Source organism: Branchiostoma floridae, chromosome 17 (assembly GCF_000003815.2).
Source record: "Branchiostoma floridae strain S238N-H82 chromosome 17, Bfl_VNyyK, whole genome shotgun sequence".
Lineage (NCBI taxonomy): Eukaryota > Metazoa > Chordata > Leptocardii > Amphioxiformes > Branchiostomatidae > Branchiostoma > Branchiostoma floridae.
This window is the reverse complement of record NC_049995.1, coordinates 9,355,503-9,367,661: the sequence shown is the minus strand read 5'-3', so window position 1 is coordinate 9,367,661 and position 12,159 is coordinate 9,355,503. Positions and strand designations below refer to the sequence as shown.

The 12,159-nt window shown below is 42.0% G+C and overlaps 1 protein-coding gene across 2 annotated transcripts in view; it reads right to left on the bottom strand.

Moving 5' to 3' along the window:
* Positions 1–12,159, bottom strand: part of LOC118404220 (IgGFc-binding protein-like) — a 54,639-nt gene that overhangs the window by 7,894 nt on the left and 34,586 nt on the right. The window contains exons 35-49 of one of the 2 annotated variants that reach the window (XM_035803246.1): positions 11,428–11,563; positions 10,813–10,970; positions 9,754–9,860; positions 8,378–8,499; positions 7,715–7,863; positions 6,926–7,066; positions 6,237–6,351; positions 5,693–5,806; positions 5,094–5,326; positions 4,322–4,456; positions 3,722–3,867; positions 2,968–3,132; positions 2,265–2,386; positions 830–1,029; positions 143–278 (exon numbers count right to left, since the gene is read on the bottom strand). In XM_035803246.1, coding sequence (XP_035659139.1) covers positions 143–278; positions 830–1,029; positions 2,265–2,386; positions 2,968–3,132; positions 3,722–3,867; positions 4,322–4,456; positions 5,094–5,326; positions 5,693–5,806; positions 6,237–6,351; positions 6,926–7,066; positions 7,715–7,863; positions 8,378–8,499; positions 9,754–9,860; positions 10,813–10,970; positions 11,428–11,563 — 2,179 coding nt within the window. Of the gene's footprint in view, positions 1–142; positions 279–829; positions 1,030–1,512; positions 1,581–2,264; positions 2,387–2,967; positions 3,133–3,721; positions 3,868–4,321; positions 4,457–5,093; positions 5,327–5,692; positions 5,807–6,236; positions 6,352–6,925; positions 7,067–7,714; positions 7,864–8,377; positions 8,500–9,753; positions 9,861–10,812; positions 10,971–11,427; positions 11,564–12,159 lie in introns of those variants that run through there. The other variant, XM_035803247.1, reaches the window with a different exon arrangement.

The following is a 12,159-nucleotide window of genomic DNA, read 5'->3' as shown; positions in this document are numbered from 1 at the left end:
ACTAGGATGTTAAGCTCTATTTTGTACTTTGAGTAATAATTGTTGCCATACATTGTACCTTGTACAACATCCGTGCAATTTAGTTTTCTAAAGTTCTCAATGATATGAAATCGAATCAACAATATGTATAAGAGCAACATACGGTTGTAGCAGGCCAGTTCTCCGTCCACAATTGCCCAGTGCTCGTTCTGTGCACAGGCCACCTCGATGCACTGTACTTCATTCCCGGTGTGACACTTGCACATTTTGTTGTCTCCTTCTCCCCATTCTTCTGCCAGCTAAAAGTCAAAAATAATGTTACACTTGTCATTGACTAAGTTTGGATATTTAATATCTTTAAAAAGCCCCCTCACATAATGGACCGAAAAGCCCTGCCCACCTTTGGCAAAATGTAGAAATGCAGAATAAAAACATAAGAAATGCGTATATTCGATTGACGAGCAGCCACTATTTCATTGGTCAAACAACTAATTGCCTTGCTATCATTGGACAAACTGCTAATTTGTGATTTGCATTTGTATTGATGGCAGCATTGGGCATACCCAGTCAAATGAGATGTTCAATGAAAACTTAGTATGTCTCCTAAAATTGAATGTATCAGATCATTTTTGGTAGTTTATAGTCCAAAGACGCCGTAATTTTTGTCGTATCAATAAAGCTAGTGTTAAATAGTATTGCTAAGTAAAAAAATAAGTATTATATACAAATGGGGTCTACTAGTAGGTATGTCTTTGTTATGACTCGGCGGGGATTGAACTCATGACCTACCGAATGCAAAGCAAACACACTGCTCACTTGGCCATTGCACCATGTAGTACTTATTACTTACCGCATAATAGTTTCCGTTATGGACACAACCGCACTGATCCTTGGGTACACAAGCGTCACCGCTCATGACGTAACCCTCGTCACACTCGCACCCCTCCAGACACGGGCTGTTACACCGCGCAGGCGCGTTCAGGTCCGTACACATGGAGGGGCAGGCTGAGGTACAGGGGCTGTAGTGGCTGTTAGGTGGGCACATCAGAGCTGGAATAAAGGACACAGAACAGGCATTAACAGGCTGACGTACAGGGGCTGTAGTGGCTGTTAGGTAGGCACATCAGAGCTGGAATAAAGGACACAGAACAGGCATTAACAGGCTGACGTACAGGGGCTGTAGTTGCTGTTAGGTGGGCACATCAGAGCTGGAACAGAGGACACAGAACAGGCATTAACAGGCCGACGTACAGGGGCTGTAGTGACTGTTAGGTGGGCACATCAGAGCTGGAACAGAGGACACAGAACAGGCATTAACAGAATGAGGTACAGGGGCTGTAGTGGCTGTTAGGTGGCCATGGGCACATCAGAGCTGGAATAGAGGACACAGAACAGGCATTAACAGGCTGATGTACAGGGGCTGTAGTGGCTCACACATCAGAGCTGGAACAGAGGACACAGAACAGACATTAACAGGCTGACGTACAGGGGCTGTAGTGGCTGTTAGGTGGGCACATCAGAGCTGGAACAGAGGACACAGAACAGGCATTAACAGGCTGATGTACAGGGGCTGTAGTGGCTGTTAGGTGGGCACATCAGAGCTGGAACAGAGGACACAGAACAAGCATTAACAGGCTGACGTACAGGGGCTGTAGTGGCTGTCAGGTGGGCACATCAGAGCTGCATCTAGAACAGAGGACATAGAGGAGGCTTTACATAAAATCGTGGTGAAATCACCATACGATCACACAATCACAGACACATTCTTTCTTTCCTAGAACAGCTAAAGAGTGGAGCAACTTGCTAGCGCAGCAAAGGTAGTTCACAGTCCCACTCTTGACAACTTCAAATCACATGCAGCTATAGGTCCCTCCCACCCGTCCCTCCCTCCCTATTATAATATTCCATTTGTCCACTCCCAACCTTTCAGCAGACCCTCATACAAAAGGCAACATAATATTCACTACGGTGAACGGCTGCCTCATTTGAAAGAAGAAAAAAAAGAAGACATATTGAAGGCATTTCTGGTGTACTCGATTGTCCATTTTGTCCCGCGAATTAAATATTTTGCTTATTTCTTTGAGGAATCTCATGCCGACTCGAGCACATTTCACCACTGTTTTTCTTATCACATGACGTCAGCTGGTCAAAGTTATGGCTGGTCAATGACTTTAGATTTGGTGAATGTCGATAAAAGGCTTCTATTGATATAACCATTGCCAGCAACTTAAATTGTGCACATAATTTCTCACTTAAGTATTGAAAAAGTTAATAGAATATCTTACGACACATATGTTCAGTCCTCCACCCTGTGATGAGGATGCCAGCTTGTGCGCATGCCTCAGCGTAAGCCTCCAGGTTCTCACACATCAGGGCCTGGCTTCCGTCAAACATCAGCATATCGTATCTACAGGAGAAATGCGTCGACGAAGGTTAGAATGGATATGATTTGGAATCAGACACTTCAGATAGCATTAACTTTCAGTGACACTGAAGAGGGAAATGTATTTCAAGACCAGGTCATTTGGTGTTGATGTCTCTAATGCAAGCAAGTTTTAAATTATCATATTTTCAACCCTGTGTCCAGCCTGGGAGTATGCGGGAAGGATACATAATGATATAAAAGGCAACAATACACGCAAATCGTAAAAAGAATAGTTATGAGCTATTTGTGTATTTTCATGATGTACGTTGTATACGAAAACAGCCTGGCCGGCTACCGGTTTTGTAAGTCGCGGGATAGCAATTGATTTTACAAGTGCAAAGTAAAACAAATCACAGTTGCCCCGAGAAAGGTGATAGATAGTCACCATAATGTTGTCTAATAAGTAAAGCCACCTGATTATGTAACATTGAGAACTTTATCATCAAATGAAGAAAGTTTGTTCTGACAGATGAACTCTGTTTTTTTTTCAGATGGGTAGATCTGCTTTTTTCATCTTATGTTCAATTGTAATTATGATATAACAAGTACTCTGACTCCCTTACCGACATGCATCAAAGTAGTTGGAAGGATCCACGACAGAGAAGCAGGCACCAAACATCCCCCTACCGTCGGTGAGTTGTCCACAGTTGGTCACACTCTCCACCTCCTGCACCAGGGCCTGGTTCTCGTTGATATGGTCCTCTGGTAGCTCTGGGGCTAACGGGCAGCTAAAAAAACATTTTCTTAATTTGACTACTGAATTTTGGTTACGGTCTCATTTTCATTCGGGCCCACAGAGTGTAGCCCCGACAGATACTGAAGCCACAAATTTTGCCGGAGACTGCTAGATATTCAGGGCTTTCTTTAACTGCAAGTAAAAAAATCCAGGACGCCGACTGTGCACCAAAATAGCCTGATAGCCTCAGGGTGTTCCACAATGCCACACAAGGCTGATGCCCAAAACTATAGAGAAAACAGCCAATGTTTCCGAATGGCACCGTAGCATTGCCAGGCTTAAAACTATTTCCCTTAAAGTGATTACGACACAAATGACATCAAAGTGTAACATATTTTTATTACATTCTACAATCATTCAACAAACATCGTTCTGACACTTGTACAAAATATACATCCTTCTGGTGTTATTGAACATCAAACTTTCCAAATCCAATTCTCACAAGACAATCAAATTATTTTCAATGCCATGACCAAGACAACGTCAGCCAGGCTATAGAACTGTACATGTGATTATGGTGATATGAGAAATTTTCTTCCAATTATTGTAGTTCAACTGTCATTGCATTTGAATTGACTAACCTGGGATCATCATTGGTCCTCCAGCTCTCCCCAAACTCAACCACTCCTGTTGTGGCCATTCCCAGGGGCGAGACCCTGTCATCATCTTGTTGGCCGTTAAAGTTACCACAAACACCCTTTGTCTGACCACTGAATATCGATGGGATCTTTGGGATAAAAAGAGGAAATTACACGTATGATCACAAAGTGTTTTTGTTCGTATATAAGTGGATCCTAGATCATCTAAGTCATGTACATTTATATTTATCTATCAGTGGATTTTGATTTGGACAGCATATAATCACATACTTTATGACATCCAGTATTGGTCTAACGTGATTTGGGTGTTAAAGAGATGTATCTGCAACCCATGACTTACAAAATGTACGTCGCAACTTATGATCCACTGCTTACCGAGTCATATGTTCAACCTGCATAACGTGACATCAATGGATTGCTCATCCCTTAAGTTGGTCAGTCGAAAATTTGGGCCAGAATAGATATGAATGATCCAGATTGATACTATGTATCACTTGACACTTTGTCAAGCCGCACGCAACGAGGAAAGCTTGTGGCTTGACGAAGTGTCACTTGATTTGCATTTGTTTGTCACTACGTTACCTTGACGTCCACCAGAGCGTTGCCGTTGTAGATGACCTTGAGGCAGAAGTCCGTGTAGAGGACAATGTTGTTGCCGCTCAGCTTGACCATGGTTCGGCCCAAGCAGACTGGGAGGGTGCGCTGGATCCCATCAACCTACATGTAGTGAAAACAGTGACTGTTATAAGCGAATCGAAATTGAAGATGTCAATTGCACGACAACGTCACCGATTCAATGTCCATCAATGTACATTGATGTTGGATGAATGAGAGTGTGTGTGATGCTGGTATTTTACTAAACTGTTGATGAGGAATCTGGTCTATCAGAAGTTCAGCCAAAGTAACACTGTGTTTGTGGGATAAAGGGCAACAGTCGGGTTGTCTTTCTTTATTGGCCCTTGGAAGATACTCTTTATGACATCCGCAATGAGATCAAAACATAGAGGTAGTTTACTCAAAATGCCATAATTCAAACAATCAAAATTTTATTGTGAATATTCCAGAAATTTCCTCAAAAGCTAATTTAAGATGAAGAATATGTGAAACTTCTGGATTATAGTTATAATATATAATATATATAACTATAATGTCCTGTGTGTTATTGGCTGAATGATAACTTGGGTTATCACGCGGGGTTCTATTTTTATCACGTGGGCTTCCATGGAATTGGGCGATCCTTGTGTATTACGCCGAAGGACGATTATACCAGCTATATAGATACAGATATAGATCCTACCAGCAGTCGGGCTGGTCAAATGGAATACACCGTGTTGTATACACGGATCTTGCCTACCTTGACCTTCTTGCCCTTCTCCAGTGACACCTTGTGCCCGTACACCTCCACGTCCACCCTGCTGACGAACGACACCCTGTTGTTATGGCGGTGCTCGTTCTTGGCCGACACGCGGAAGTGTGTTCCCGCCGTGCTCTCCGCCAGCACGTAGGTGCAGATGCCCTGGAAGTCCGTCCTTCTCCCGTCAAACGAGATGTAGTGAGGATCGCCCCAGGCTCGACACTCTCCAACTCCTGTGGAGAGCAATGGTTAGACGTTTCAAATAGCTGCTTCCACTACCTTTCGTCAGTGACACTAATTGCAGATCTGATGAAGAGCAGGTTTTGTTTATTAAATTGAAGAGCGTTTTTTAAGTTTTGGAGAACAATGCATGTTTGATTCGCTGATTTAATTAGTTTTGTTTACTTTCTTCAATGGATTTGATGAAATTGTTTAGCCCCGCAGTCACTCGCTCACTAATTGACACTCCGTCGACTTTCTTTGGAACCGTTTCTGAGGCAGTTGCTTCTTGTATCTGAGAAACTGTGTGAAACTAGACCATGAAAGATTTCATAATATTATATACTATTATGTCTATATATATAGTGCAGCATTCATACCTTCGGTAGGACAAAGCGGCTCGTCTAAACAAAGGTCGTGCATGGCCACCTCCAGTGGGTCGGTCATCAGGGCCGATGCATCATCACTTGGCACGTGTACAATAGCTGTGGGGGCTGAAAGGAAAAAACATGCACACTTAATCTTATTTCAAACACTTTATAATGTAGACGACACTTTGTCAAGACTTTCACACCCAGTCAAACGTTTATACAGTTTGTCTTTCTGAGTTTCTGCAGTCATGTGTCTTCAATGTAACGTCCAGAAGCTTCAGTTGGTGGGCCCATTCCATCAGCCTAAGAGTAAGTCCCATTATTTAATTACATGAGGGTTGGTTATGGGTAAAGTTTATTTTTCCTATAATCTTTTTGAGTTGATTCAATCCTAGTTGTCAGCGCTCTCAACCCACAAAGCCAGCGATAAGAGGGAGCAAACTAAGAACAGCAAAGCCTAGCACTTAGGATATTTCCCAATATGTACAATTATATTGTGGTTGCTTATTCCCATTTAAGTCATTAATTCGGGAATGATTAGTTCCGGCCTAACCGTTGAGTTGGCAGATGTAGTGTTGTTGTGCTGTACAGCTCAAGTCGTTCCAGTCATAAGCGTACACCTTCCGGAGTTCAGCACAGTCCTCGTCACCAGCACTGTTAGGCTCTCTCTAAACAACAAAACATGTACAGCAACTGTCATCAATCTGAAGTTAACGACGAGTTAGTATAATTGTAACAGTTTAACACCGTACGTCGACTTACTACTACTACGTATACTAGCTTATAGTTCTCTAGAAATGTGACCAGATCCTAAAAGCAATGGTTAGCGACCCAGCCTCAGGATTTTGGCCGTTAGTTTAAATCCAGGCTGTGCGCTCTAGGAAAGGGTTACAGTCATTAAAGCTTTGAACTGGGCATTACGGAACATGATCCACTGTTTATGGTACTTGTTGAAAAGAGCCAGAGAAATTTCGTTGGTACAATGATTCTGTAAAACTATATATAGCGCCTGTCTTCTCTGCCATGACTAGTGAAAGAATAGCTCTTCAGTTTCGACATCACTTTCGTCGGTGTTTGTATGACAGTAAACGGACTCTAAAAAAGCGGTGAGTGGCTTCAATTAGTTTGACTGCCATCTAAGTTGCTTGGAGCTGATTGGAAGATGGAAGTGAAGGTCTATGTTTCCTCATAGTGAATGGTGACAAAAGCTACTGTATATTTGTCTTGTTTCCATGACCTTACCGAGTGCCACACGTTGAAGTCTCCCAATGCACCTCCGTCAGTCCACACCCATGTCCCCTCCGCCTGTCGATCATTCAGACCGAACCAATGGGATTCGTCCACGGTGTTCCTGATGTGAGTCACCAAGTAGTTGTGGGTGAACTGAAATGAGATAAGGCAGCAGAGCAATTATTCAAATGGTGAATACCACATTTTCAAACAAAACTGTACGCCTTTCTCAAACTTTCTCAACGTTTCAAGAGTTTTTGAGACTTTGTAATCTTATAAGAGAAGGTATGTCTTTATATATATTCAAATGGTGAATACCACATTTTCAAACAAAACTTTACGCCTTTCTCAAACTTTCTAAACGTTTAAAGAGTTTTTGAGACTTTGTAATCTTATAAGAGAAGGTATGTCTTATTGATATTTGTAACAGAACAATTATAGGCTTTGAGCTACCAAGCAACAGTTGATGTTGAAGTTTATAAGCTCAGAGCAATCGCATAGTACGTCTTTTTATCCAACAGAAAAATGGACGACTGGGTGAAAGTAGACCCTGTTGTATTGAAACAAAGTTAAACCTTCTCCAAGGATCCAAGGAGTTATTATTTCACAAGTTACTCCAGCAACTAAAGATAAACAGACGTTTAAGATAACATCCACTACCTTTGACAATGACTGACAGTCAGACAGCGTCCACTACCTTTCACTTGTCACTGACAAAATGTAGTTGATGCTATCTGAAACGTCTGTCCGTTCACACAATCGATGAAGTATTGTGAGTGTCAAAAACAGTTTCATGCTCACCTGATCCTTGATGACAGCCATAGTGGCCCCCTGATCCAGACAGTTCTTCTCAGCATCGTGGTACGCCATCTTGTTAGCGGAGAACATGTAACACTGACCGTTGAACTCGTGGTAACCGTCAGGGCACTCACGTGCATCAAGCTCTGCACCTGGAGTATTTCAAATGAATGACGACATATTCATTTAATATCCAGGCTTATGCCTGCACGGATGCCTTATGTAATTTCTTGCTTTCAGACCTCCACTTTTACTTTTTACCTTCATTGATTCTGACCTTGGAACGGTTAAGGCTTTTAGTTATGGACAGCGACATTGTTTAAATATGTTAAATTCCATTTGTTCCACTGGATTTTGTTCGCTTTCGTTGACAGTTTCTAGTTTTTAATGCACTATGCTCTCTTGGAAATCCGCTATAAGGGACAACCTAGTTGTCTAGATAATGCATCATTTGATTGAATTTAAGAATGAAATAGATAAATGTCTTAAAGTACAGCCTTTTTGCCAAAATGCCACATCATTCATCAAGGTAAATACAAAATTATCTTTAAAAAAATTATCTTAATTTTAGAGTTTTTATTATGATTGTGGGTCAAAGTTGACTGGAAGTTTGCACCGGCCACGTCCCGTCCAAGAAATGCTGATGAAGAAGTGCTTTCTACCTACCAACAGTGATCTCACAGATGTAGTTGATGGTGTCTGTGCACTCTTGGTCGTTCCACGTGTCTCCAAGGATTTCTATACAGTCTTCGTCCCCAATGTTGTTTGGTTCTCCTGCGCCCCAGTATCTGAAAAAAAGTAAACACTGTCAGCAAATTTCAGTAGATTTTCTGAATAATGAGACTCTTAAGCTTTTTACACAAGCTTTGTTTCTTTCCATTGACGTTCTCTAGGTGACAGTATATCACCTTCTTCAGGAAAATTCTGACTGGTTCACATAGCACTGGAGCTATAGGTGTCGCTAATTATAACTGATGCGGTCCCGAACGTAAAGTATAACATCTGTACAGCGATAGTGTGAATCATAAGCAGCGACAATGATACAAGTCAAGTCAAGTTTATTGCACAACGATTGTATCAGGTACAATGTATGGCAAGTAACATGTATTACTAGCAACTACGAACTATCTACATGAGTATACTAATCTAACATAATAGAAAATAAGGCGGCATAGTGTATTTTACATTGTTAAAGCACGACTTCTCTTTTGCATAGCATTATAGTATATATTGGCCTAGGTGGACAGATATGGAGTCGGGACATGATAGAATTACATTGAATATTTCTCTACTTGTATTAGGTAATGTTGTTCTGTTGTTACACATGGTCAATAACTTTTTCCTTTCTACATGTAGCTGCAGTGCGATGTGAACCATTCAGTATTGCCCTGAGGAAGGTGACAGGCAGAAACAGATGTATGGAAAGAGTCTCTTTCTTTAGTGACTTTATCATCAACCTGATAAAACTATTCACGGAACTTGGAATTGTGTTAATTTCATTGTCCAATTACGGTATAACAAAAGATGTGCTTAGAGCTACAGTCAACCCTGCCCAAGACGACCACGCAGGGGACCGGACAAAAGTGGTCGATTTGGTCAGGTTGTCGGTTAGAAGAGTATCGACTCACAACATGCCCGATGCATAGTTTAAATGATTTGCATCTGCCGCCATCTTTATTTTGAACTTAACATCGTAATGGCAGTCAAAATCCGACGCAGACTGGCACAAAGTCGTGCTAGTTATCATTGAAAATCGTTGACACCTCAAGATTTGAAAATGACGCGGTCGTTATGGGCAGGGATTTGGTCCCAATTTTTTGGCAGTCGCGGTCGCGTTGGCTAGGTGGACGTTGTAAAGAGGTCGCTTAATGCTTACGTCAATGGGGAAAATTTTCGGGACCGAGAAAAAGCGGCCGTAATAGTTAGGTGGTTGCTATGAAGAGGTGGTCGCTTGGGCAGGTTTGACTGTATATGAAGGCACAGATATTTTCTGAATCACTCATTTGCATCTGGCGATGATAATGCTGAAAAATTTCACTCACGTGACCATAACAGGGCTGCCGTCACTCCATTCGAAAGAACCCTCCTTGCTGTTGTCATGGAAACCGATCCAGTACTTTCCATCAGGCTTCTGGGCAAGCACCCAAGTCTAAACAAAACAAAAGATCGTCTTTCGGCAAGTCATAATTTCATAATTCAAATGCTATAACGTACGAGAGGGTATCAACGCTTCATGTGGTCTTTGCATAACCGAAATTGACAGCTACATTTGTGACTAACTTGGTCCCATGGATGAACGACTAAAGTTACTTGGTCAGGTCAAATTATTGAGAAATCATTGGAAGACTTTGTGAGACCATTCAAAGGCATTTGATAAATCGTTTCAGTTCATTGGAATTGTGGAACCTCCACTGATAGCACATATAGCAACTTAAATCACAGAAGTTTGAAGATCTCAAGCCCACAGAAAATAGTTTGAGTTTCTTGTGTGTTCTATTTGATTGTAGTTCATTAACTATGCAAATAATGTTTTGATTCACATTAAACGTGAATTAGTATCAACCTGCATTTACCCCCATTACATGGACTGGCCCAACTGTCATGTCTGATTAACGACTAGTTCTACCGCCTCTAAAGTCTACTTCCTGCCAATCGCGCAAGTATGCCCTTCTTCCCACTCACTTCCTCACACTCCACTAACAGTGTATGACCACACACAGCAACATAACAAAACAGACACATCGAAGACAAAAACTACGTATGCGGACTCAATCCTTAACACATCATGGCGTCGTGTGTGGCGTAACTGGTAGAGCGGTCGGCTCGGAATCTAGAGGTCCCGAGTTCGATACCCGTCGTGTCCGCGACGTTGTGCCCCTGGGAAAAGCACTTTACAAGACCTTCCTCACTCTCCCCAGGTGTAAAAATGGGTACCTGACTTTGGTCGGGGAGTTAAAAGAAACATTCTACCTTTACCTTCTGTCTGTACTGTGTATGTGGCACTGTTGATATAAGTAACTAAAACTTGAGTGCAGTGCTAGTGCCACATCGTCCTCGTCTGTCCAAAAGCAAATAGAAAAAAGAAAACACAAATGTCTTACCCATTCCTCCTGTGAGTTGATGCTGACGAGATCGCCTCCGCTATGCAGACAATCCTGGCGTGCGTCGTGCCAGGAAGAAGATCCCACCACGTACTTGTAGCAGGAGCCGGAATGGGTCAGCCAGCCGTCAGGACACTTCGTCATGGGTGCCGGCAGTACTGTCAATCAGCAAAACAACACTGGACTATAAAGAGTTCAAGTGCCTCGCTTTATATGGTCATTGTCATCAGCATTTTTTAATCATTATCTTAGAATATGATCCGTAGCTACCTGCTACAGAAATGCCAAATGCTTCTTGACTTTAAGAAGTCAAAAACACCTTGCTTGGTATCCAAACCTATTCGTCCGTTTTTCGACGGGTCAAAGTTTATTGCGAGTTGGTATCGGCCCCCGTCTCGGCGAGGTAGCTAGGGGGACTGAACGTAAACGGTACACTATTTGTACCAATTACAGCAAGTCCTTAGTCTACATTCTTCGCATGAGGTCTTCTTCTTGGTTTGCCTCATCTTCTTTTATGCCAAAAACGTATAACTCGTGCGTTCAGCACTACTTCTAAGTTGCCGTATCAAAACATTGGGATAAGATATCGGATGCAGTAATAGTAGTTGGACCTACGTGCATGACATCCCAGTTTGCCGTCCTTGATGTACCAGGCGGACCCAGGAGCACACTCCACCACAGCGCACTGAATCTGGTTGTTCTCGCCACAGATACAATGCCGGTTGCCTTCCTCTCCCCATTCCTCTCCAAGCTGAACAAATAATGATCTCCATTATAGTCTGTCCTGTAGTTGTGTTTAGCTATAGGAACCATCAGGGTGTACAGTCATGACTTTGTCCTGTAGTTGTGTTTAGCTATAGGAACCATGGTTATTGATTTTAAACCATTGAGTAAAACAGTTTTTCTTGTGCTAAGATTGATTTGATAGAAAACGTTTAGAAAATGTTACCTCACAACCACCTTAACTACATCTCTGTCCAGGAGATGATTATTACCACTCAAGAGCATCACAATTACGATGTCATGTTTTTGTTATCATTTTGTATCCATCCACTTCAATGATCCCAAATAATTTCTTTTAATTAGATGGAACATATTGGCTAGCGGAGGGACAAAATTATATCATATCTTTGCGTTTTCAAATGTGAGTCAATTCTTGTTTTGACGGTATTTTGTGAAAGTTTGTTTTGTCTATTTGAACAGTTATAATCTAAAACAAAAGCTTACAGGGTAGTATGCAAGAGTTACTCAAGAAACTGGCCATGTTTTTAAACGATGAGACGTTGCAGGTAGCATCATCTCACTAACGAAAGGTAGTGGATGGTACATGAAACGACAGATCGTTTC